Genomic DNA, 27,118 nt, shown 5'->3' with positions numbered 1-27,118 from the left:
TGGTTCTGAGTGTTTCTAAGTTTTGATTGGGGCACTAATTGATCTATCTAGGTGCCAGCCTTTACCATTTCTTTTTGAGAAGGAGTCTTGCTCTTTCGCCCAATCCTGGCTCAATGCAACCTCCGCCTCTTGGGTTCAAGCAATTCTTCTGCCTTGGCCTCCCGAGTAGCTGGAACTACAGCTAATTTTTGTATTTTTAGTAGAGATGTGTTTTCACCACATTGGCAAGGCTGGTCTCAAACTCCTGACCTTGTGATCTGCCTGCTTCAGCCTCCCAAAGTGCTGGGATTACAGGCGTGAGCCACTGTGCCTGGCCCAGGCTTTGCAACTTCTACCTTAAGTTAGGTAGTCCTGTATTCTCAACTTTAACAGATGAGCAACACCATTGCCTTTAAACTATTAGAGAGAATGGGGTTTGAGATGTGTGTGTGAGAGAGGTTGTGTGACGGTATGTGTGTGTCTATTTACTCAGTATTTCCCCTGATCATTTTCTGTTATCTGAGCAACTGCCATGGTGCTTTCCTCTTCCCATGCTTGGCATTTGATTTTTCTCTTTTAAAGTCTGCAAAATCTACCTTTTTCCCCTTACATACACATATATATGTAGACACCTTCCCAATAATCCTAACTAGATCCTGTAATTCATAAATTATGTTGCCACAACAGCTCAGTTTAGAGCTTAAATATAACAAATTTGTCAGATGAATGGAACTTTGACCCCACTGCCTTTCAGAAGACTGTAATCGCCTGGGAGCGACCCTACAGAAGTGAAAGTGAGGTTCTCCCGCTTGTTCTGTTTCAAGTTCTGCTGCTGTTTCTTGGAGCAGTCTGATTCTCTACTGAAAGATGGAGTTCGAGTCAGTCTTGGTGAATGAGAGGGGAATGTTTAATTGGAATTGAGTGAGACACTATCATAAATAAATGATGTTTTATCATTTCAGAAAAATATAGTGATAACTTTAAAATGATTAGGCAGTATTAGGATATTTTATGGAACTGTTATTTTATATCCAACTCTGAATAATAGGTAGGTAGAAGATAAATTGCAAAGATTCATTTATGGTCGTTTTTAAATTTGATTACCCATTTAAATCCAGCAGCCAAGTGGTTTCAACAGACTTTCTACTTGAGGTGAAAATAATAACACTACAAACGTATAAAGAGCTTCGTATGGTTATTTCATTCACAGAGCAGTTTATGTTTTCGAGGATGTAGGAAAAGATTTTCCAAGTGTGAAAACTAATTATATACAAAAGCAATACATTGTGTTATTAAATAAAATGTGTCTTTAAATATGGAATTCTTTGAAAAACTCACTTCGTTGTCCAAAATTGTGCAGACTATGTCACTTTTTTAATCAAAGATGGAATATTCATTGCAGCTTCCCAAGGGATTTTCGAACTGGCCCAGGCAAGGAGTTCACTTGTAGAGTATGGTTAGTGAAAACATCCAGTGGCCAAGTCTTGTCAATAACTGTATCCAAAAGGAGACGCTGCTTGGGGTGTACCCAGAGAAAACACTAAGTTTTCCTGGCTTCCCCCGCTCCCCATTAGTCTCTGGGGCGCATACGTAAGTGTTGTGTGAAGTCTCTTGGCGTTTAGAAGATCTTGCACTCATTGATGGAGAAGAGTCTCCTTCTGTTTCGCCTTCTGGCCTGGTTGACGGCAGTTCGGACAGCACACTCAAACACCTGCTGCACCCCCCGGTTGCTAAGGGCTGAGCACTCCAGGTAGCCCTTGGCTCTGACGTCCTGGGCCAGTCTCTTTCCGTCTATGGCATTGATGCAGGAGGCCCTGTGGGGCCCCATCTCCCGCTGGTCAGTCTGGGTGGCCACCACCAGCACAGGGGTACAGGGCAAGTTGCTCCTGATTTCACCAATCCACTTGTTCTTCAAGTTCAGGAACGAGTTATGGTTGGCCACAGAGTAGCACATCAGCACCACGTCTGCCTGCTGGTAGGACAGGGGTCGGATGCTTCTGAAGGCGTCATTGCCCGCTGTGTCCCAGAGGCCCAGGCTGATCTGGATACCATCCATGAAGACGTCCACCCCTGTGTTCTCATACACTGTGGGTTTGTAGGCCTCTGGGAAGGTCTCGGAGGTGAAGCGCACCAACAGAGAGGTTTTCCCCACAGCAGAGTCGCCCACCAACACACACTTGATGGAACTCAGCATCTTCCCAGCCTCGTGTCCTACTCACAAGTCAAAATCCCAAAGGAGCTCTCAGTGGGCGGCGGCAGCACATGCCATTCAGCAAGGGGAATGCAAGCCAGGTAGGTCTGCGTCCTCAGGACCTCTGACAGTGATCTGCAGAATGTTACTTCTCCCTGCCCGTCCAAGCGAGACGCGCCGTCTGCTTTGAAAACCTCCAAAGCCGAGTCTTCAGCTGGAAAAGAAAGAGAAGGTGAGTGGGGGAATGAAGTCTTTCTTTCTTGCCTTTTTTGTAGACAGGGGGCTTCCCCACTGGCAAACTGATTAAAGGTGGGGCAATCTCAATGTAGCCATCCAACCCCACTTGTGCAATCCACTCTTCCCCTCAGTGGGGAGAGCTTAGATCTGTCTTTCCCCAACACACATACCCGCAATGCCTCCCGGTCAAGAAGCAGAAGCTGACTTTATCTCTAAAAGCACTCAAGTGATTAAAAAACAACAACAACAACAAAAAAAAACAAGCAACTGCTCTGATTGCAACATGAAAAAGATCTCAGTAGCAACCTGGTGTGTGAAGGAAACGTTTCCAAACAGCTGTCTGTCGGCTTCTGCTTCAAGAATTGGCAAAGGGTCCTGAGAGTGTTCTCCACGGCTTTAGCGTCTGATGGATCTAACCACCTTGGAAACTGCAAGAAACAAGAATGTTAGGAGCGACAGTTGCTAGATGCATTTCCTTTTGTTTACTGACTAGTCACATGGTCCTTGGTTTATGGGAATACGTGTTGTGGGAGGGGAAAAGAAATTACTAGAACTTTAAAAGTTTGTTGTGGTTTTTCCAAAAACTGGTAAGAGATGCAGCAGACTGGCCTTGGGGTTCTCTGCATCTGGAATCAGGCACCATCGCTTACACATGGCTTTGAGTGCATTGCTTGAACTCTACGCCTCAGCTTACACATCTGCAAGATTGTGATAAATTTAAGCACCACTTCTCAGAGATGCTGTGAGGATTACTTTATTTCTTTCTTTTAACATTTTTGGATGGCCATCTGTGTATCCAGAACTCCGCTACGCCCCTGGTTAAACAAAACATCTTGCTTGAAAGCAACCATATTCAGTGCCTGCCACTTAAACGGGACTGCCTAAGTGGGACAGAATCTGAATTTCATGAAAAGGCCAAAAAAATTATCATTCAATGCGGAGGGAAAGCTCCAGGCAATGAGCTCCACCATCGTGTCTGCTGCCGCACGATGTCACGAGGCCAGCCCAGCTCCAGACGAAGAAAAGTCTTTCAGACCAAAATTCAGAGTAAAAGTTATTACCACAATCTGGGCTTATAACCTCTCCCCTTGGCGATCCTCCTAACGTGTCACTCAAGGCAATACAAAGCAAACCTACAAGTCTGATCTAAGACATAATTTTTAAGTCACTTCTCTAAACCCTGGCATTCCTTTCCAAAACATTGTTTTTCTTTCTCTCTTTCTTTTTTTATTCTTCTGAGACAGGATCTCACTCTGTCGTCCAGGCTGGAGTGCAGAGGTGTCATCACAGCTCACTGAGGCTGGACCTCTGGGGCTCAAGTGATCCTCCCACCACAGCCTCCTGAGCAGCTGGACTGCATGTGTATGCCGCAGCTGGTCATGAACTCCTGGCCTCAGGGATCCTCCTGCCTCAGCCTCCCAAACTGTTGGGATTACAGGTGTGAGCCACTTGCACCCAGCCTCCAAGACATTTTTATCCTTGTCAACCCACCATCTCTGTTGTTTAGTTATACCTAATAGGCTTTGCAAATGAGTTAGCCAAATAAATAATTCGCATGATGTTCACATATACATGTTTTTAAACACATGTAAACCAGGTGACCTTGGCCAAATTACTTAACCTCTTTGAACCTTAGCTTTCTCATAAAAATGAAAATAATAAAAGGTCTTTCTCATGTGATCATCGATTCAGAATGTGAAGAGTCTGACTTAGCACAAAACCTGGCATCTGGGAATTATAGGAAGCCATCAAGTCATCCATTTCACTACTATCTGAAATACCAAATACTGAACATCCATAGCGGAGGGACTGCTTTGCCAAATGTTCACCCGGACTCTTTCTGCAGACTCACACCAGGTCACTGTCACGCACGATGGTCCTGGACCCCATCTGATACCAGACCTTTGAGGAAGGACTCCTTGAGGGCTCCATAGGCTTTAGTTAGATTTTAGATCCTTAGACCAAGAGGCATCTCGAATACATGCATGTGGGACTTAGTCCAGAGCCAAGACCTCTTAAGACATTTTTAAGTTTTTTTTTTATTAAATTGAATAATTTTATTTTTTATAAATAGAGATGGAGGGGGTCTCACTATATTGCTCAGGCTGGTCTTGAACTCCTGCGCTCAGGCGATTCTCCCACTTCAGTTTCCCAAAGTGCTGGGATTATAGGCATGAGCCACCATGCCTGGCCTTAAGTTTTATTTGATCCCAATGTAGCAGGGCCAGAATTAGGAAAAATGTACATGCGTCAGTCCTTTATTTATTATTTATTTATTTTATTTTATTTTACTTTTTTGAAACGGAGTTTCGCTCTGTTGCTCAGGTTGGAGTTCAGTGGCATGATCTCAGCTCACTGCAACCTCCACCTCCTGGGTTCAAGCGATTCTCATGCCTCGGCCTCCTGAGTAGCTGGGACTACAGGCATGCACCATCACACCGGCTAATTTTTGTATTTTTGGTAGAAACGGAGTTTCACCATGTTGCCCACACTGGTCTTGAGCTCCTGACCTCACGTGATCCACCTGCCTTGGCCTCCTAAAGTGCTGGGATTAGAGGCATGAGCCACCGCACCCTGCCACTGGCCACCTTTATTTTTTGAGACAGTCTTGCTCTGTCTCCCATGCCCACTGCAGCCTCCACCTCCCAGGCTCAAGTGACCGATCATCCCACTTCAGCCGCCCAAGTAGCTAGGATTACGAGCACTCACCACCATGATCAGCTAATTTTGTTTAGTTTGTGTAGTGACAAGGTCTCACTATGTTGCTGAGGCTGGTATCGAACTCCTGGGCCCAAGTGACCCTCTCGCCTCAGCCTCCCAAAGTGTTGGAATTACAGGCATGAGTCACCACACCAGCCCTTTCAGTTGTTTAAATAAACTTTCTAATAAACTGACTGAGTGAAAGCCAAATTTCCTGAGTAAATATCTGCAAAAAAAAATTAATAAGGCATAATTGTTAAGGTCATGGGCTTTAAAGTCAGGTAAACCTGGCATTGAATCCGAGCTACCCAATTGACTACCTATGTGACAAACTTGGAAGATTTTCATAACCTCCCTAAGCCTCAGTTTCTTTCTCTGCAAAGTCAATGTAATAATATGATATCTGCATCACAGGATCACAGGTTGTTGAGAGTGTTATGTGTGCCTAGAGTGCAAAATTCTTAGCAGGTGCATAATATAAACATACAATATGTACAAAGTAAACACGCAGTAAGTCATCCCTATTAGCAGGTGCATAATATAAACATACGATATGTACATAGTAAACACGCAGTAAGTCATCCCTATTAATAACATCATCAAATAACAATTACTAAATATAATGATAAACAGTTATTAACTCTAAGTGGGGAATTTAAAGTAGCCCAAAGAGGTTTCTCCAGCAAAGGGTGTTCTGTGTGTTTCACACCCAGACATGGCTACAAAAAGAGAGAAAGAGAGGGACTCCCGTCTGAGCTTTGCTACCTAGAAAGTCGGTAAGGAGAAAAGGTCTCCGTTCAATCAAGTGAGTCTCCTGTGCCAACCAGTTCTGACCCCAAATGGTCCATCAAGTTAGCTCTCGGGGCCTCAGTTTCCCAAACTGTAAAGTAGTTCTTGATAGTCTTATTAAAACTGAAGCCAAAAGAGGAACCTTTATTATCTGCCACAGTGAATACAAAAACATAAACCACTGCATTATGGTGCAGCAGTAAAGATGGATGATAAGCCTTGAGGACAGGAGGAGCCTCGGCAGATGCCTAAATATGGAGCTGGGGGAAGAGGGGTAGGGGAGGAGCTGCGTTCTGAGGCAGAGCGATACCCTATATGGACATGACAGATATCTTCAGAGTGGGTCACGTGTCCAGGAGCAAGCCGCCACAGGTTACATCATCAGCATGTGAGCCCGATGGGCTTGATTTCAGTGGAATTTCTCCAAAAGAAATTCTCTCTAAAAGGGCTTCTGAGTGAAAAAAGTGAGTCTTCTGTGGTATTTCCCAAGTGGCTGACTGGCAAGAGTGGCCCAAGTATGTCTCTTCATACGGAAGAGTTACGAGAGCGTCTTCATACAGCGTCGTGGGTGGTGACACGGAGTGGCCCTCTAGGCCGTGCTTCTCAGGGCTTGAATCAGACGGACTTAATGAGCCTTCACTTCCAGAGCCTCCAGGGTCTCCAAAACTTGATGTTCTTGCCCTTTTTCTTCTTTCTACCATTTTCACAGAAAAAGGGCCCTCAACAGGCCTCCATGGTTCACATGCACAGAGACGGGGGGGAAGGGAGGCTTCACGTTGCAAAAGCAGCAGGGTTGGGCCCTCCTCCCCACTCTGGCAAAGAGACCAAGAGAAACACATCCTAACCCATTTCCTCCTCCGGAGAACTGAGGGCTGTCCAGTAGGAAATTCTGGTTTCCTTTTGGCCTCAATAACGGCCGTACTAACAGACACCCATTCTCCAACATGACACCCTTCCTTGGCTTGCACCGTGCCACCCTATTTGCTGGAAAGATCTGCTCTTCCTTCACACCCCAGCTCCCACCCCTTCTGGAAAGCCTTCCTTGACCCCCAGCACTCCCCTGCTTCTGCCAGATCAGATGGTCCCTGCTGTGCTCCCCAAATACCTCTATGTACGTTTGACATGGAGACCACCACTCTGCTGAAACAGCTGGTCTTCTCATCTGTAAAATGGAATCAGATCTGCCCTGCCTTCTTCACTGGGAGCTTATAAGGGTCAGGTGGAAATGATAACAACACAGCAATCATTTCTATTTGTACTTTTACAATGCTTTGTACATTTGGAAATGCTCTCTTGTTGGTTTTGGAACAATACAGCATAATATAAAGCTAAAGTGAAATTATGACTATTATTAACTATTATTATTGCAGGTTTGGAATTAGCTGGGTTTTGATGGAGGTAGCTTTCTTCAAAATGCTGATGGAATCCTCAGCTGTCTTTTGTAAAAAAATATGAGTCCATCACTGGTCGGGGATGGTCTATCAGTTACAGAGAATACATCTAAATGTCATCCTCCTCAAGGAGCTTTGCACAAAGGACCTGTGCTTGTAGCCAATTCATTCGTTAAGGAAATTGATTCCACCATGAATCTAACACAATTAGATGGCCAGGAAGTCACCACGCTCCTCAGCAACCCATCTCTAGCCAGCACCTTCAATGGCCCTTTCACAGCCTAGCAGGGACATCCCAGCAAAAGCCGGCCCTGCTCAGGATGGGTGAACCCATGGGGGGGCTCCCCAACTGGAAAGTGGGGCTGAGTGCTTTGTTCTTGTGGAGAAAGCAAAGCAATTCAAAAAATCTTAAGCAACTTTGGAAAAAAAAGTGTAACCATCTCTAAACTTTATCACTCCAAATTATTACCTGTTTTCACTATTTAACAAATTGACACTTGTATATATCTTCTGAATATTTTTCAGATTTCGATCTCTTGACCTCGTGATCCACCCACCTCGGACTCCCAAAGTGCTGGGATTACAGGCGTGAGCCACCGCACCCAGCCAGTATTTTTCAGATTTAAACTTTTCAAAATTTCAACATAGTCTACACACTTGCTGGATTTCAGCTAAACAGATTTCCACTGTTTCAACAATTCCTAACTGCACGGCTATTCCTTATTGTCTTTGGATTAGTTCCATATTTCACTGTAATTAGCTATATATATGTATATATGTGTATATGCAGAGATATAACTTTATGTATGTAAGATATAGGTAAGTTCCTTTTCTTTTTTTGAGATGTATTTTTGCTCTTGTTGCCCAGGCTGGAGTGCAATGGCGTGATCTTGGCTCACCACAACCTCTGCCTCCTAGGTTCAAGCGATTCTCCTGCCTCAGCCTCTCGAGTAGCTGGGACTACAGGCATACACCACCACACCTGGCTAATTTTGTATTTTTCGTAAAGACAGGATTTCTCCATGTTGGTCAGGTTGGTCTCGAACTCCGATCTCAAGTGATCCACCCGCCTCAGCCTCCCAAAGTGCTGGAATTACAGGTGTGAGCCACCACGTCTGGCCCAGTTGTTGATGTTTTAAAGGACATCTGTTGCTTCCAGATCTGGATGCTGATTCCACAAGTGTGTGCAGCCTGTGAAAATCCACCAAGCTGTATACACACGATATGTTCACTTTTCTGTATGTAGATTAAACTTTCAATAAAAAGCATTTTTAAAAATAAGGTTACCACCTTTGCAGTGAATATCTTCTCAAGTAGTATTTTAAGTTTTACTTGCAAGAGTTTATTTCACTATTCTGAACCCTATCTTAATAATTCCCCCTACAGTGTTACTAATTGCTACAAATAGTCACTAAATTTTTCTCTCAAAATCACAAAAAGAAATCATTTTTAAATCAGTGATTTTTTTTTTTTTTTTTTTTTTTGAGACAGAGTTTCACTCTGTTACCCATGCTGGAGTGCAATGGCGGGATCTCGGCTCACTGCAACCTCCGCCTCCTGGGTTCAAGCGATTCTCCTGCCTCGGCCTCCTGAGTAGCTGGGATTACAGGTACACACCACCACACCCAGCTAATTTTTGTATTTTCAGTAGAGACAGGGTTTCACCATGTTGGCCAGGATGGTCTCCATCTCTTGACCTTGAGATCAGCCTGCCTCAGCCTCCCAAAGTGCTGGGATTACAGGCATGAGCCACCGCACCCGGCCACCTAAAATATTTCAATCTGGTCTTTACACAAAAAAATTTGCCAGCTCCTGCTAGATGGAAAGGTAGGTCAGAGTAAGGAGCTCATAGACCTGGAGTCGGGCAGGCTTGGGTTTGGCTCCAATATCTGCCACTTGAATGCACGACCTTAGGCAATTACTTAACCTCTCTGAGCTTCGGCTCCTCTGACAGCAAAGTCAACTATGCACAGCATCTACAGCATGGACTCTGGAACCATACTGCCTTTCAGCCCCACCGGCTATGTGATCTCATGAAGGTCACTTAACTTCTCTAAGCCCCTCTTCCATAACTGTAAATAGGCAATAATAACGGTGCCTATCTGGTGTGAGTTGGTTGATGGTATTATTTTTAATAATAAAAATACATAAAAAATAATGGTACCTACCTTACAAGGTGGCTGTACAGAATTAATGGGTAGTGCATGTAAAGCACATTGAATACTGCCTGGCACAGACAGCACTATAGAAGTATTTACCATTATCATAATTTGCCTCGAGTGGCTGCTGAAGATGGCTCTGAGCTAGTTTATGTCATGAGGCTAAAACAGTGCCTGGAACAAAACAGGAACTAGCAAATAGCAGCTGCTATGATGATGCTGATATGAACCAGGACTATAGACATGCAGGAGAGGGAGCATCAATTCGCGAAACGGGAAAAAGGAGTGGTGATTCGGGAGCCCTGCATTTAAAAGGTAACATCTGGCCTTTAGGATGTGTAAGATTTTGATAAGCAAAAGAGAAGAAAGGCTCTGGGGCATGAAAATACATGTTTGATTTGGGGAAGCAGAAGGTCAGGGAGGCTGCACTGTGGGATGCTTGGTGGGGAGTAGGAAGTGGCCAGTGGAGGGATGGTGGGGACGAGCCTGTGACTTGATACAATCCAAGGATGCTTCCTGCTCATCAGCAGTCATGGCACACTCTTAGCTCCAGGTGACTCCAATTAAAATCAATTAACAGCCAGTTAAAATCCCTGGGTCTCTGGCATAAAAACTGTTACCAGCCAGGCCCAGTGGCTCCCGCTTATAATCCCAGCACTTTGGGAGGCTGAGGCGGGTGGATCACGAGGTCACGAGTTCAAGACAAGCCTGAGCAACATGGTGACGCCCCGGGCGTAGTAGCAGGTGCCTGTAATCCCAGCTACTCCAGAGGCTGAGGCAGGACAATTGCTTGAACCCAGGAGGCAAAGGTTGCGGTGAGCCGAGACCACACCATTGCACTCCAGCCTGGGCAACAGAGTGAGACGCCATTACACACACACACACACACACACACACACACACACACACACACACACAAATTAACGAGGCATGGTGGAGCCCGCCTGTAGTTGCAGCTACTTGGGAGGCTGAGGCAGGAGGATTACTCAAGCCCAGGAAGCTGAAGCTGCAGTGAGCCATTATCATGCTGCTGCACTCCAGCCTGGGAGACAAAGCGAGACCCCGTCTCAAAAAATAAAATAAAAGACTGTTATCTATCCATTCTCTTTTAACTTAAATGTTACCAGCCTCTTTAAGCACCTACTCCGTGTCAGGCATTGAAGCCAAGTTAAAGAAGACACAGTTTCTGCCTTCAAGAGGCTTACAGTCTAATGGTAACACCAGACATAAACTTCAGCAGGTATCTACGGGAGGAACAAATAAAGTGCCAGCGGAGGGGAAAAGTGCAACTTGCAACTTGCAACTAGCAGGAATCTAAGAAGGCTTTGTGGAGGCCGTGATATGAGAACATGACCCTTGAAACCACTGAGCTTGAGATGCGCAGAGTTGAAAGAGAAGCATGAACAGTGCAGGAAAAACCTGGGGCATCTGGAAGGGTGAGAAGCAGGTCAGTTGGGCTGAAAGGTAGAGCCCAGAATGGGAGCTCAAGGTGGTCTGTAGGAAGCTCATTCTTGTGGCAGGTGAGGCAGGATTGCAGGCAAGAAAGACCAAGGAGGCAAGTGGGAGGCTCCTGCCATAACACAAGAGTTGGGGATCAAGAATGGCTTTATCCAGAGCAGACGCTGTGAGACTAGAAAAAGGGAGAGGGACCCCCGCAACATCCACGAGGTGGGCACCCAGGCCTGAAACAAGGCGATTCTGAGGCTGCAGGCCTGGGGGCCTGGGAGAAGCTGCTGGCAAACACAGGCAGAACTAGAGGGGAGAGACAGATCTGTGAGATCCATGAAGAGGCGGGTGTTTCCCGCTGGGGGCCTGATGAAGAGACAGGGCGTTTTCAGGAGAGCCAGGGCGCCGCAGCCGCATGACAAGGCCATTGTTTACTGAATGAAGGAGAAGAGAAGTGGGGCAGCCAGAGTCGTCTTCCTCTCCCGTGAACTTTGACACGAAATCTTTTTTTTTTTTTTTTTTAAGACAGATTCTTGCTCTGTCACCAAGGCTGGAGTGCAATGGTGCAATCTTGGCTCACTGCAACCTCCACCTCCCAGGTTCAAGTGATTCCCCTGCCTCAGCCTCCCGAGTAGCTGGGTCTACAGGCACATCCTACCACTCCTGGCTAATTCTTTGTATTTTAGTAGAGATGGGGTTTCACCATGTTGGCCAGGGTGGTCTCGATCTACTGACCTCAGGTGATCCACCCACCTCAGCCTCCCAAAGTGCTGGGATTACAGGCGTGAGCCACTGCACCCGGCTGGACATGAAATCTTTAGCTAGAAACATGTTCTCTTCTACGTTATGTACAGCCCCCACAAAAAAAAAACCCATCATTTAAGAATAGGTGGGTCTCACACAAACCAGTTTGTTCCTGTATTTAAAACCATTAACATAACAGCATACAAGTCTATTCACGGACACAGGAAAAGGCTTCCTACGCTAAATGGATGGAAAGCAGGCTTCCAAACGGTCTGCACGGGATGATTCCAGGGCTGTGAAATTGGCAAGAGTGGTGCCCACCTCCATGTGAAGCTGGCTTGTCTTTGGGTCCTGGGGTTGTATGTGATTCCCATTTTCTTCTCCTTGCTTACATGCATTTAAAAATGTGTCCACAATACACATGTGCTTCTTGTGCAGTTTTGAAGAAGCGCTTTGTGTATGTTGTTTTGTCTTTTTTTTTTTTTTTTTTGAGACGAAGTCTCAGTCTGTCGCCAGCCTGGAGTGCAATGGTACCATCTTGGGTCACTGCAACCTCTGCCTCCCGGGTTCAAGTGATTCTTCTGCCTCAGCCTCCTGAGTAGCTGGGATTACAAGTGCGCGCCACTACGCCCAGCTAATTTTTGAATTTTTAATAGAGACGGGGTTTCACCATGTTGGCCAGGATGGTCTCAATCTCTTGACCTTGTGATCCGCCTGCCTCGACCTCTCAAAGTACTGGGATTATAGGCGCACCTGGCCATTTTGTCTTTTTAATGTTGGCTTAGGGAACAAAAAGGCTGGGCTTGTCCCTTGAAGCTAAAGAAAATTTCTGTGAATCCGTATCAGTGACTGAAAAATTTTCTAGGTCTAGACTGCTGAATTCCTTTACAATTCCTACAAGCACTAACTCCAACTTCTGATTCCCTTTTAAAGATCTATTTATCCTCTCCTCCTTGCAAATGAGAGAAGCAAAGCTGAGTAATCCTGCCTCCTGTACCACGGCTGTCCAGAGCTACCCTCAGCCCCAAGCCATCTCTTTTTTCTTCTTACTCATAATGATTTTAAAAGTCCAGACCGACAGGCAGGCACAGTGGCTCAACATCTGTAATCCCAGCACTCTGGGAGGCCGAGGCGGGTGGATCACTTGAGGACAGGAATTCTAGACCAGCCTGGCCAACATGGCAAAATCCCATCTCTACTAAAAATACAAAAATTAGCCTGCTGTGGTGGTGTGCACCTATAATCCCAGCTACTTGGGAGGCTGAGGCAGGAGAATCGTTTGAACCCGGGAGGAAGAGGTTGCAGAGAGCCAAGATCGCGCCACTGCACTCCAGCCTGGTGACAGAGTTGCAGGTAGAGTCTGTACTGAAAAAAAAAAAGAAGTCCTTTTTATATTCTTTTAGATATTCAAATAAATTTGAATATGGCCTGCGTATTAGATGACATTAAAGAATTACTGCTAATTTTGTTAGGTGACAATTATATTGTGAGGTCCTTATTTATCAATCAATTTGTCAATTATATTTTAAGGCCCTTATCTGATAGAGATGTTGATATATTAATAGGGAAAATAAATAAGATGTCAGGGATTTATTTTATATTATTCCAGAAAACAACAAGTAAAAGTGCTGGATAAAATAAGGTTGGAAAAGTGTTAAGAACTATTGAGGTTGAGTGGTAGGTACACAGGGATAGATTACTACTCTCTCTTCTTTGGTGTAGCTTCAAAACTTTTCGTGTTAAAAGTTTTAAAGGGTGAGGGCTTTTGTTTTCTATAGTATTTGTCCAAGCTGTAGTTTTAGTTTTAACATCTTTTTTTTTTTTTTTTTGAGACAGAGTTTCACTCTTGTTACCCAGGCTGGAGTGCAGTGGCGAGATCTCTGCTCACTGCAACCTCCGCCTCTCGAGTTCAAGCAATTCTCCTGCCTCAGCCTCCCAAGTATCTGAGATTACAGGCGCCGACCACAATGCCCAGCTAAGTTTTTGTATTTTTCATAGAGATGGGGTTTCACCACGTTGGCCAGGCTGGTCTCAAACTCCTGGCCTCAGGTGATCCACCCGCCTCAGCCTTCCAAAGTGCTGGGATTACAAGCGTGAGCCACCATGCCCAGCCTCAAGCTGTAATTTTATTCTTACTCTCTAGTAATAGAGAAAATGCAGAAAAGTATCACCAAAAAAGAAAAGCATACTTTATGCTATAGTGACTTTTTCAAGTATTTGAAGGCATATGCATAGAATAATGAGCAGTGAAAGATGACAGCCCAGAGGCCTGGAACCTGCCTCCTGGTGGAGGGAGATGGAGGAGGAAAAACCACAGTCCTAGGTAAGGATTCCCAGACACTCCAGGGAAGAAAACCTCGCACTGCAGTACAGACTCTACCTGCAATTCATAAGACATCACTATCTATTCCTGGGAAGTAAGGGCCATCTCCAGAACATATCCCAAACAAAGGAGGCCTCTGAGATTACCCAAACTCAACTTTCTAACTGGTATCATTACCTTCACTAACTTCCCTTGGCCCTCCCTGGATAGAATTCTGCAGAATTAGCTCTTTGCAAAAAACAAAAGTCATAATGAAAATACCTAAAAAAGAAAAGAAAAGAAACTCAAGAATGAAAATGCATTATCCACACGAAACCAGATGAGAAGTTAAAGTAACTCTGAGAGTGAGGCAGACCCTCTGCCTGGGGGTTCTTGTTGTCTGAAAAGGTGAGTGGGCTTTGGGAGTTTCTGTCTTGGTATTTTGTGTTTTCCCCTTAGACTCAAACATAGCCTTTGTGAAAATATGAAATCTGCCTGATGTCTGGATAGACCTCCACCAAGTCCAAGATACCTCCCAGCTGTAAAGCACCATCTATGACTAAGAACACCATCACATCTCACGGCTTTCCCCCATCCCCAACCCCAGAAACGCCACCACCACCATCCAACACACACATTCAAGCCATTGGTGGTGGACCGCATTTCCCGCTTTTATTTGCTGGTCCAAACAGACTGAAGATGACCTCCCTATTCAGGCTAGCTTCTCTCCTCATTTTTTCCAGACCATTTCTATATATCCTCATTTTTTTATTATAAAAGTAGTACATACAACATTTTAGAACATTTCAAAAACATGGATCCAAAGAAGACAAAAATCGATTACCACCTAGAACCAAAAGCTGTAAAATATTAGCATTTTACATTCTTCTGGGTTTTTTTTTCAGTGCATCATTTTTTTCCCAAAACTAAGAATACCATACTTTATATACAGCTTGCCATCTCGTTTTTCTTAATTTAACCTTTCGGTCATAAATATTTTCTATGTCAAACTTCTAGAACAGAAGAGATAAAAAATGGAACCAATTTAGATTCCATATATGAGCCCATCATTTCATCACTCTATCTACGCTCACTGGGTATAATATTTGCAAGTTTGATTTGTTTTCATTTGCATTTCATTTACAACTGGTGAAGATTAAAATTTGCCCATCTGCTTTTTGCCAACATATGTTTTTTTCTTTTCTAAGTCATCGGTTTTACTTTTCCAGCAAGATGGTCATTGTTTCTTAATGACTTTTGAAATCCTTTTCAAGATTAAGGATATTAATCCTTTCTGATTAAATGTGTTGCAAATATTATATATATATATATATATATATATGTATATATATTTTGTGCCCATGAATTCTGGGAATTCCCCAAATTCCTGGTACTCCCCCATCACTGAGCAAGCCCTAAACAGAATGTAAAATAGCATGTTCTCTGTTGGGGGAAAAAAACTCAGCATGCTGAGATGCCTGAAAGGTCATCTAATTCAAAATACTCATTTCCCCCATGAGGAAACCAAGGACTTGAGAGAAGTGGTTAAGCTGCTGGGGCCCACTGGAGGCCCAGAAACTGAAGCAGCTGAGTCAGCACACTTTCCATCTACACAGGACTTTTTCAGATGCACACTATGTCTACAGTGTATAGCCCATACTTAATTTCCTTAAGATTTTAAGCACAATGCTCACATAGCTGGGGAGATATGCCAAATTACTCATACAGTAGCAACTTTTTTCTTTTTTTTTTGCCTTTTTCCCAGAGGAAGATTTTATTGTGTTACTGATGGGTTTTTACTCAAAAGGTAGCTCCCAGTGTTTTTTGCTTGTTTTTGTTTTTGTTTTTTGTTTTCAAACAGAGTCTCACCTTGTCACCCAGGCTGGAGTGCAGTGGCGAGATCAGCTCACCGCAACCTCCACCTCCCTGGTTCAAGTGATTCTCATGTCTCAGCCCCCCCAAGTAGCTGGAATTACAGGCATGCACCACCACGCCCGGCTAAGTTTGGTATTTTTAGTAGAGACGGGATTTCACCATGTTGGCCGGGCTGGTCTCAAACTCCTGACCTCAAGTGATCCACCCACCTCGGCCTCCCAAAGTGCTAAGATTACAGATGTGAGCCACCATGCCCAGCCATAGCTCCCAGTTTTTTGTTTTTTGTTTTGATTTTGGTTTTTGTTTTTAGCTCCCAGTTTTAATATAAAAATCTTTTCAAACAGCTGTTCCCTTTCTCATCCACTTCCTTTGACATGGATCATCTCTCTTGAGGAGAAATCGTTAAGCTTTCCAGCACTCTATAGAAGTAGGATAAACCCTTGAAGACTGCTTAAGCTATAAAAGACGTCAAGGCATTTACTATTTTCTTCTGGATATGCAGCCCAGAACACTGGAAGGAGTGAGGCGACTTAGTTTTAGCTTCAATATGTAAGACTGGCGATATGCAACTGTTTGCAAAGAGCCCACGTTGTGGAGTTGACAGTCGTGGATAGATTTTCATCTCCCTTGCTGAGCAGCAGTATAACTTTGGACAAGTCACGGAACTACAACTACAAAATGTGAATAATCATGCATCATTTGTAGGACTTTTTTTTTTTTTTTGAGACAGAGTTTCACTATTATTGCCCAGGCTGGAGTGCAATGGGGTAATCTCGGTTCACTGTAACCTCCACCTTCTGGGTTCAAGTGATTCTCCTGCCTCAGCCTCGCAAGTAGCTGAGATTAAAGGCACCCGCCACCATGCCCAGCTAATTTTGTATTTTTAGTAGAGATGGGGTTTCACCATGTTGGTCAGGCTGGACTCAAACTCCTGACCTCAGGTGATCCACCCGCCTAGGCCTCCCAAAGTGTTGGGATTACAGGTGTGAGCCACCACACCTGGCCTTGTAGGATTTTTTTAAGGCAACTGAAAAGAATCTATCTCCCATGCGTAGCTGAATGCCTGACCCTTAGCAGAGATGATAACAACAAACACATTTGCCAGATGCTATTTTAAGTGCTTTATAAAAATTACCTCACTTGATCATTACAAGACTGCGTGTGGTCAATACCATTTTTGTCTCATTTTACAGCTGGGGGAACTAGGGCACAGAGAAGTAAAGAACTTTGCCCAAGATGACAAGCTAGTGAGAAGAGATGCTGGCGTTCAGACTCTGGCAGTCCAGCCTCAGACCCCATTCATAGGTCTCTACCTCCCCTCTCCCTACCTCTCACGGGGAGAGACTGCCTACCCCTGAAACCTTGATAGAACTAAGCGATCCTAAAACAATGGCAGAGCGTGAGGAAGAAGAGCTGGAAATACATTTTTCTGCTGGTGGGTGATTTCCGTCTTCCTACAAGACTGATTTCTTACAGCATTTTAAAGATTCTTCCTTAATCAGACACTCTCACACACCACTTGATGAGCACAAGACTGCCATCTTTGTAAAGGGCAATTCAACAGAAGCCAGCAGTGTCCTTAGTGTATTTGACACCCAGGACTAATCATTTATCAATCTCTCCCCTCTAGGTGACAAACTTATTTTTCCTAGTAATTTGTAGAATCAAGAATAGTCTGTTTTGTTTTTTTTTTTTTTTTTTCATTCATTCTTTAGCTTTAAAACAATAAGTTGATTTTTTTTTTTTTTTTTTTTTTGAGACAGAGTCTTGCTCTGTCGCTAGGCGCCAGGCTGGAGTGCAGTGGCACAATCTCAGCTCACTGCAATCTCCGCTTCCTGGGTTCAAGCAATTCTCCTGCCTCAGCCTCCCAAGTAGCTGGGACTACAGGCATGCACCACCATGCCCAGCTAATTTTTGTATCTTTTAGTAGAGATAGGGTTTCACCATGTTGGCCAGGATGGTCTCGATCTCTTGACCTCATCATCCACCCACCTCGGCCTCCCAAAAGTGCTGGGATTACAGGCATGAGCCACCGCGTCCGGCCTACTTTTTTTTTTAATTGAACTTTTAAAAAATAATTCATGTCAGGTGTAGTGGCTGACACATATAATCCTAGAATTTTGGGAGGCCACAGCAGGAGGATTGCTTGAGGCCAGGAGTTTGAGACAAGCCTGGGAAACATAGCAAGACTTCATCTCTACCAAAAAGTTTTCTTAATTAGTTGGCCATGGTGGCGTGTACCTGTAGACTTAGCTCCTCAGGAGGCTGAGAGGGGATGGCTTGAGCCCAGGCGATCAAGGCTACAGTGAGCCATGGATCACAACACTGCACTCCAGCCTGTCTCTAAAAATTAATAATAATAATTCAGTAAAATATTTCATGTATGAATTAAAATTTCCACTTACCAATCAAAATTAATTGTACTTTGTAGTTTGTATTCTGCTCTGTTGTTTCACATTTAAATACTGAACTCTGAGAGAATAATGGAATTGAAGTAACTCGAGTTCTGTTATGGGGTTTCTACAATCATTGTGCTATCATTGTTTATGTCTAATCTACTGTTTAAACTCAGGACTATGCAGCGCCAATAGCGCTAAAGATGCAGCTTGGCCCCAAAGCTCTAGCAAAAGCTGTACACACCATTAAGAACTTACTCCGACTTTATCACTGCCAGTGCATGGCGATAATAAAAAACAGACCCACACTGGTTTTAGCACTGTTTCAAAATTCTACAAACAATCCACTCCCTTACTCCCTGTACCTAGGGGGGAACCCCTTGCACCATCCCATTCTTTAAGTCCATGCCAGTATCTATTAAACTTCTAAATGCATGGACCTTCTAATCCAGCAATTGCAATTCTTTGAACACAATGTCCTGATGTACCTACACAAGTAGTCAAAATATGCAAGAATTTCCATTGCTACATTATTCATGACAGCAAAAAAAAGAGCTGAAAGGTCCAGTAAGGAGCAGGGGTTGAATTAATTATGCCATATCTATTCCATAGAATCCACTCAGCATTAGAAAGAATTAGGTCAGCCTGTTTGTATTGCCCAGGAAGGGTATGATATATAGACATACTTCAGAGGTATTGCAGGTTCAGTTCCAGACCACTGCAATAAAGTGAATCTTGCAATAAAATAAGTCACACAATTTTTTTATTTCCTAGTGCACATAAAAGTTATGTTGGCCGGGCGCAGTGACTCACACCTATAATCCCAGCCCTTTGGGAGTCCGAGGCCAGTGGATCAGCTGAGGTCAGGAGTTTGAGACCAGCCTGACCAACATGGAGAAACCTCATCTCTACTGAAAATACAAAATTAGCAGGGTGTGGTGGCGCATGCCTGTAATCCCAGCTACTTGGGAAGCTGAGGCAGGAAAATCCCTTGAACCTGGGAGGCACAGGTTACAGTGAGCCAAGATCGCATCATTGCACTCCAGCCTGGGCAGCAAGATTGAAACTCTTGTCTCAAAAAAAAAAAAAAAGTTATGTTTACACTATACATTATGTCTAAAAGTGTACATAACTTAATTTAAAAATACTTCATTGCTTAAAAATGCTAACAATACAGGCTGGATAACACAGTGGGACTCCATCTCTATAAAAAGCTTTTGGTGAAACCCCGTCTCTACTAAAAATACAAAAAATTAGCTGGGCATGGTGGCACGTGCCTGTAGTCCCAGCTACTCAGGAGGCTGGGGCAGGAGAATTGCCTGAACCTGGGAGGCGGAGGTTGCAGTGAGCCGAGATCGCGCCATTGCACTCCAGCCTGGGTAACGAGAGCGAAACTCTGTCTCAAAAAAAAATAAATAAATAATAAAAAAAATAAAAACTACCGAGGTGTGGTAGAGCACACTTGTCATCCCAGCTACTCAGGAGGCTGAGGTAGGGGGATTGCTTGAGTTCAGGAGGCTACAGTGAGCTATGATTGCCCACTGCACTCCTGCCTGGGCAAAAGAGAAAGACCCTCTCTCAATTAAAAAGAAAAAAGGTAACAATCATTTGAGCCTTCAGCAAGCCCTAATCTCTTTGCCTCAGTGTTGATGGCTGCCAGCTGATCAGGGTGGCAGTTGCTGCAGGTTGGAGTGGCTGTGGCTATTTCTGAAAATAAAATAACAATGAAATTTGCCACATCGATAGATTCTTCCTTTCACGAAAGATTTTTCTCTGCAGCATGAAATGCATTTTATCCACAGCAGAATTTCTTTCAAATTGGAGCTAATCCTCTGAAATCCTGCACTGCTTTATCTATTAAGTTTACGGAATATTCTAAATCTTTTGTTGTCATTTCAACAGTTTTCGCAGTATATTCAAAAGTAGATTCCATCTCAAGAAACAACTTTCTTGGCTCATCCGTAAGAAGCAACTCCTCATGCATTAAATTTTAACATGAGATTGCAGGTATTCTGTCCTAACCTTCAGGCTCCACTTCTAACTCCAGCTCTCTTGCTCTTTCTACCACATCGGCAGTTACTTCCTCCTCTAACATGTTAAATCCTCAAGTCATTCATGAGGCTTGGAATCAACTTCTTCTGAACTCCAGTTATTGTTGATATTTTGACTTCCTTCCATGAATCATAAATGTTCTGAGTGGCATCTAAAATTCAGAAGATTTTAAATTTACTTTGCCCAGATCCGTCAAAGGAATCACTGTATATGGCAGCTACAGCCTTACAAAATGTACTTTTAAATAATAAGATGTGAAAGTTGAAAGTACTCCTTGATCCATGGGTTGCAGAATAGATATTGTGTTCACAGGTAGGAAAACAGCATTAATCTCCTTGCACATCTCCATCAGAGCTCTTGAGTGACTAGGTGCATTGTCTATAAGCTGTAATATTTTCAAAGGAATCTGTTTTTCTGAGTAGTGGTCTCAACAGTGGGCTTAAATTATTCAGTAGACCATGCTGTAAATAGATGTGCTGTCATCAAGGCTTTAGTTGTTCCATTTATAGAGCACAGGCAGAGTAGATTCAGCATAATTCTTAAGGCCTTAGGATCTTTCGGGGTAGTAAATGAGCACTGGCTTCATCTTAAAGGCGCCAGCTGCATTAGCCCCTAACAAGAGAGTCTGCCTGCTCTTTGAAGCTTTGAAGCCGGATATTGACCTCTCACTAGCTGTGAAGGTTCTAGATGGATATTCTTCCAATAGAAGACTGTTTTGTCTCCATGGAAACTTCTATTGTACACTGTAGCCACCTTCATCAATGACCCTAGCTAGATCTTCTGGATAACTTGCTGTATTTATTCATCAGAACCTGCTGCTTCTCTTTAGACCTTGGTGTTATGGAGGTGGCTTCTTTCCTCAAACCTAGTCAATCAACCTCTGCTATCTGCATACTTTTCTTCTGCAGCTTCCTCACCTCTCTCAACCTTCATAGAATTGAAGCAAGTTAGGCCCTTGTTCTGGATTAGTCTTTGGCTTAAAGAAATTGTATAGCTGGTTTGATCTTCTAACCAGATCACTAAAGCTTTGTCCAAGCAATAAGGCTGTTTCACTTCCTTATCCTTCATGTGTTCCCAGGAGTTGAACTTTTCATTCCTTCAATATCTATTTTCCTTTGCATTGACAACCTGGCTAACTGGCATGAGAGGCATAGTTTTGGCCTGTCTCAGCTTTCAACATGCCTTCCACATTAAATTTAAACATTCCTAGCTTTTGATTTAAAGTGAGAGACACATGACTCTGTTTTTCGCTTAAACACTGAGAACCCATTACAGGTTTATTAGCTGGCCTAATTTCAATATCATTGTGTCTCAGGGAATAGGGAGGCCCAAAGAGAGAAAGAGAGTGGGGGGAACAGTTAGAATACTTACAACATTTATCCACTAAGTTTGCTGTCTTACCTGGGCATGATTCATCATGCCCCAAAACAATTGCAATGGTAGCATCAAAGGTCACTGATCACAGATCACCATAACAAATACAATAATAATGAAAACGTTTGAGTTGTTTTGAGAATTACCAAAATATGACAGAGACATGAAATGAGCATATGCTATTGGGAAAATGGTGCTGGTAGACTTGCTCAACACAGAGTTGCCACAAACCTTGAGTTTGTAAAAAATGCAACGTCTGTGGAGTGCAATCAAATGAGGTATGCCTGTATCGGTAACTGAAAAAAAGCAAGCAGTTGAACAAACTGGGAAGGGTTTCCCATTTATGTAGAAAGGTAAATGTGCAAACTTAGTCTGGCACAATCTATCTTCCCTTGCCGCGAAGGGAAGGAAAGGTCTCTGCAATGATGGACAAATCGAGGTTTACTGGGAATTCTCAGCTCACCTTTCACATGTCCCGCTATAGATTAAATTGTACTAGGAACATATCAGTTACTCCCTAAATTGCCTAAGGGAGAAGAGGAACAAAGAGGAATAATCTAAGAACCTAAGTTTACTCAGGTTTTCTTAGACTTTTTCAATCTTCTTTCGAAATATAGACATATGGGCCAAGCACAGAGGCTTATGCTTGTAATCCCAGCACTTTGGAAGGCTGAGGTGAGTAGATCACTTGAGGTCAGGAGTTCGAGACCAGCATGGCCAACATGGTGAAACGCCATCTCTACTAAAAATACAAAAATTAGCCAGTGTCGTGGCATACGCCTGTAGCCCCAGCTACTCGGGAGGCTGAGGCAAGAGAATCACTTGAACCCAGGAGGTGGAAGTTGCAGTGAGCTGAGATCGTGCCACTGAACTCCAGCCTGGGCAACAGAGCAATACTGTCTCAAAAAAGAAAAAGAAAGAAATATAGACGTACGTACTTTTTACACAGATGATATTGTAGTACACAGCAATAGAATAAAATATTTCCCTAGACACTCAGCTTCTGATTAGGATCAGAAAGATCAAGAAACAAATACATGATGACCCTGAAACTGCCAGGATATTCCAGAGCAAAAGTCTTTCTTAATGTTTCAGCTCATTGCCTATGCATATACACTGTTCAATTAACATATTTCAAATCCACTGTCTAAAAACAGTGACAGAATATCTGCCTTTAATTGTCTTTAAACTAGGCCTACTTTTAAGGACCCTAATGTGGCAGAAGATAATAAAGAAAATGTTGATACCATTTAGACTAGGCTCAGAGGTTTTAAATTTTTTTTTTTTTTTTTTTTACTTAGTTAATAATGTCTCTCACCCTCACTTTTTTTTCTCTATAGAAGAAATTATTTCATTTGGAGAGGTCATGCATTGGCACAGGCAGAATGGTGTGGCTGTACTTTATCACCATAAAGTCCCATCTAGCTAGGACCTCAGAGAATAAAATGCTAAGTTAGAGAGAGGAGACGCAATGTTCTGCATATAAATGACCTCACTCTCTGCTTCATCCCACAAAACATTAAAATTTAAACGGCCAAGTTCTATAATAAAGGTAAATGCAAAATGCCAAGAGAACCCTAAGGACAGAGTGTTAAAATCTTCCAGGGTGGTGGGGTGAGGAGTGGGGAGAGGAGGAACATTTGAGCCTGGTCTTGGAGGAGAGAGAAAATAGGACTGATGGACCACATGCAGGCAGCGGGAGCGGCTGGCAGCCACGTGTGTGTACACGTGGGTATTTGGAGAATAGAGAGCTGGCTATGGCGGCTGAAGCGAGGTGGGAGATGATGTTGGAAAGGGACAATGGGAACAATTTGTGAAGAGCCCTTTATGCCATAGTAAGTAGGAAGTAACCTCCATCCAGCCTTCTCCTTACTTTTTTCCTCAGCCCTGCAACCTCAGCCTCCCAGATTCAAGCAATCTTCCTGCCTCAGCCCTGCCTCAGCCCCCCTAGTAGCTGGGATTACAGGCACGCACCACCGTGCCCAGCTAATTTTGGGATTTTTAGTAGAGACGGTATTTCACCAAGTTGGCCAGGCTGGTCTCGAACTTCTAACCTCAGGTGATCCACCCGCCTCGGCCTCCCAAAGTGCTGGGATTACAGGAGTGAGCCACCGCGCCCAGCCTCTGTCCCTGCTTTACCTAGCCAATGCAGTTTCTCATGCATTTTTCTGAAGCTATTATGTTATTACATAAATTCACATGCATGTAAGTATGAATGTACGTAACAATTACACACATATTTTTATATACAAACAGCAGCATACTGCTTTGGTGCAATTTCTCCGGACTATGCAACATCCCTTATGCTCTCCCTGGCCTTTCCTGCGTCAACAGCTTTAATCCTGCTGTCATGACCTTTCCTGCCCTGGCTCTGCCTGGTGAACTTCTACCCATCCCAGAGCCCAGCTCAAATGCTACCTCTCACATGAGGCCTTCCAGAATCTCCCAATAAGCAATATATTTCTCCCTTATCTGAGCTCACATGTCATCTTTAAATGCTTTCACATTTTTTTTTTTTTGGAATACTGATTACATGCCTATCATAATATTTTAAAAGTACAAAAGGGAAAAATATATCTCCCTGCTAGGCCTGTCCGCCAGTGCCCAGGCCACTTTCCCAGAGGCAACCATCGCACTAAGTTTCTCATGCATTTTTCCAAAGGTATTACATTATTACATGAATTCACATGCATGTATGTATAAATGCATGTGTGTAATTATCACACACACTTTTTTTTCTTTTTTTGAGACAGAGTCTTGCTCTGTCGCCCAGGCTGGAGTGCAGTGGTGTAATCTCAGCTCACTGCAACCTCTACCTCCTGGATTCAAGCGATTCTCCTGCCCCAGCCTCCCAAGTAACTGGGACTACAGGCATGTGCCACCACACCCGGCTAATTTTGTATTTTTAGTAGAGATGGGGTTTCACCATGTTGGCCAGGCTGGTCTCAAACTCCTGACTTCAGGTGATCCACCGGCCTTGGCCTCCCAAAGTGCTGGGATTACAGGCGTGAACCACCACACCCAGCCTCATACATACATTTTTATTTACAAACTACAGCATACTATACTTTACTCCGTGATGCCTTTCTCACTTAATAATGGGATTATAAATCTTTTTCCTTATCAGTAGATTGAGTCATCTAACTCTTTCTAAATTCCTTTAGTACAAGACTAAACAATTCCTTCCATCATGGATAAATCTGAAAATATAAATATGATTTTAAGAGTCCATGTGGTGGTTGAGACTTTTCTCACTATACTGTATATAGAGGCAGCTTGTGGTGATCAGAGCCCTGGACTGACGGTCAGGCTTGAATCCCAGCTCTGTCACTAGTTATGTGACCTTGCTCCTGCCATTTAGCCTCTCCAAACCTGTTTTCTTATCTGCAAAATTAGGCATTGAACTAGATGGGTTCTCAGGGCCCCTCCGAGGCTGGTAGTTCATGTTTCTGTGAACCATCAATATCACATGCTGCCCTGAGAGCAGATTTGAATAGAGAAAAGGGTGAAGGAGCAGAGAGACTAAAGCTCCTGCCACCAGATGACCTTTCCCTACTCCCAGGCTGTTGCTCACGCCTTCCTTGCCTTCCTTGCCTTCCATAACCTTCCCTCTCTACCCCTAGCCTTGGCCCACTGAGCCTGGGCTCATCAGCCAAGCTAAGCACAAGGGGCCCCAGCAGGTGTCTGATTTCCAAGACTGGCCAGTAGCCCCCGTCTTATTGTTACACAAGGAAGAACAGAATTTGGATATGTTTTCCTGGGAACATGTTCCATCCCAGTTGAGAGTTCACTGCCCTCATTGTAGAGAGAATGTGCATATAATGAATGCCTTAGAAAGCTCTCAGAAGCTTGAAGAAACCACCAGCTCATCTGCAGACTCTCAGTAGCAGAACAACCGTGTGGCTAAGGAGGCTGAAAGACCCAGAGTGAGTGTCATTTCAGCTCAATGAAATTCTTCCATTCTCCAAGGCATCCCCGTGCTTTGCCGGACAAAAAGGCAGCCATGGGACACATCACTCATTTGCCTCCCAAATGTCCACACCAAGGACAGAAGGTATGGACCTTGTACAAAGTATTCCACAACCTTATTTTATTTTACTATTTTTGAGACGGAGTTTCTCTCTTGTTGCCCAGGCTGGAGTGCAATGGCATGATCTTGGCTCAATGCAATCCCATGTCCTGGGTTCAAGTGATTCTCCTGCCTCAGCCCCTTGAGTAGCTGGGATTATAGGCATGTGCCACCACGCCCAGCTAAATTTTGTATTTTTTTAGTAGAGACAGGGTTTCTCCATGTTGGTCAGGCTGGTCTCAAACTCCCGACCTCAGGTGATCCGCCCACCTCAGCCTCCCACAGTGCTGGGACTGCAGGTGTGAGTCACTGCGCCTGGCCTCCACAACTTCAAAACAGTCAAATATCACATACCAGATGTCCATCAGGAGAGCTACTCGTATACGCCCTAAGCTGGAGAGGTGCTCACTAATCGCCTGCTCTCAGAAGGGTGATCTGTGACTCTCGCCAGATTATCCGCAGCTCCAACATGGAGTTGGACATCCATCTTCGATGCCAACTCAAGTAGTGCAAACAGCCATTATTGACATATTTGACACCAGGAGGCAGAATCCCAACTCCGTTTCTAGCAGCAGGGACTTTCAGAAAACACACTCCTTGTGGAATTAATTTGTCCCTTCTATTCATTTTTGCCTTAATTTGTCTCTACTTCCAAAATACAAGTCAAGCTGCCACACAAAATAACTTTTATGAGGTGGGGGAAGACAATACGCTTCTGTTATCATTGAATTCCTTACTATTGTAGACAAATATTTAATAATATGGGGAAAAGTATGTGACAACATTGCTATATGGATCAAAGAAAAGCAAGTTCAAATTGGTATGTGCAACATGATCCTGATTTTTTAGTAAAAATAGAAGAAAAAAGCAAGGACCTATGCCAAGATTTTAACAATGCTCATACTGGTGCAATTACAAGTTTTTGTGTGTGCTTATCTATGTCTTCTGAGTTTCCTTCACAGACATATACCACTTCTGTAACAACAACAAAAAAAAAAACAGTAAAAATAAAATCTCATGATCTTTTGTAGAAGAAAATATAGGGTCGGACGAGGTGGCTCACGCCTGTTATCCCAGCACTTTTGAAGGCCGAAGTAGGAGTCATGAGGTCAGGAGATCGAGACCATCCTGGCTAACATGGTGAAATCCTGTCTCTACTAAAATTACAAAAAATTAGCCGGGTGTGGTGGCATACACCTCCAGTCCCAGCTACTCAGGAGTCTGAGGCAGGAGAATTGCTTGAACCCGGGAGGCGGAGGTTGCAGTGAGCTGAGATTGCACCACTGCACTCCAGCCTGGGTGACGGAGCGAGATTCCATCTCAAAAAAAAAAGAAACAAAGAAAACATGAACACATCCCGTCATTTCTTCCTAGGAAGAGGTGACATTTGCTAGTATCACTGGATAGTCTCTTT

At 43.8% G+C, this 27,118-nt stretch overlaps 1 protein-coding gene across 3 annotated transcripts in view; it reads right to left on the bottom strand.

Moving 5' to 3' along the window:
• Window positions 1–978: 978 nt before the first annotated feature.
• Window positions 979–27,118, bottom strand: part of RHOH (ras homolog family member H) — a 45,511-nt gene continuing 19,371 nt past the window's right edge. For 2 of the 3 annotated variants that reach the window (XM_032273999.1, XM_032273998.1), the window contains 2 exons: window positions 2,714–2,835; window positions 979–2,384 (listed from right to left, as the gene is read on the bottom strand). In XM_032273999.1, coding sequence (XP_032129890.1) covers window positions 1,598–2,173 — 576 coding nt within the window. In that variant the 5' untranslated portion in view covers window positions 2,174–2,384; window positions 2,714–2,835 and the 3' untranslated portion in view covers window positions 979–1,597. Of the gene's footprint in view, window positions 2,385–2,713; window positions 4,515–27,118 lie in introns of those variants that run through there. The other variant, XM_032273997.1, reaches the window with a different exon arrangement.

The sequence above is a fragment of the Sapajus apella genome, unplaced genomic scaffold, assembly GCF_009761245.1.
Source record: "Sapajus apella isolate SASKATOON/1434 unplaced genomic scaffold, GSC_monkey_1.0 scaffold5, whole genome shotgun sequence".
NCBI classification, from domain to species: Eukaryota; Metazoa; Chordata; class Mammalia; order Primates; family Cebidae; genus Sapajus; species Sapajus apella.
Note: the sequence above shows the minus strand (reverse complement) of the source record. Positions and strands in the feature narration are given on the sequence as shown.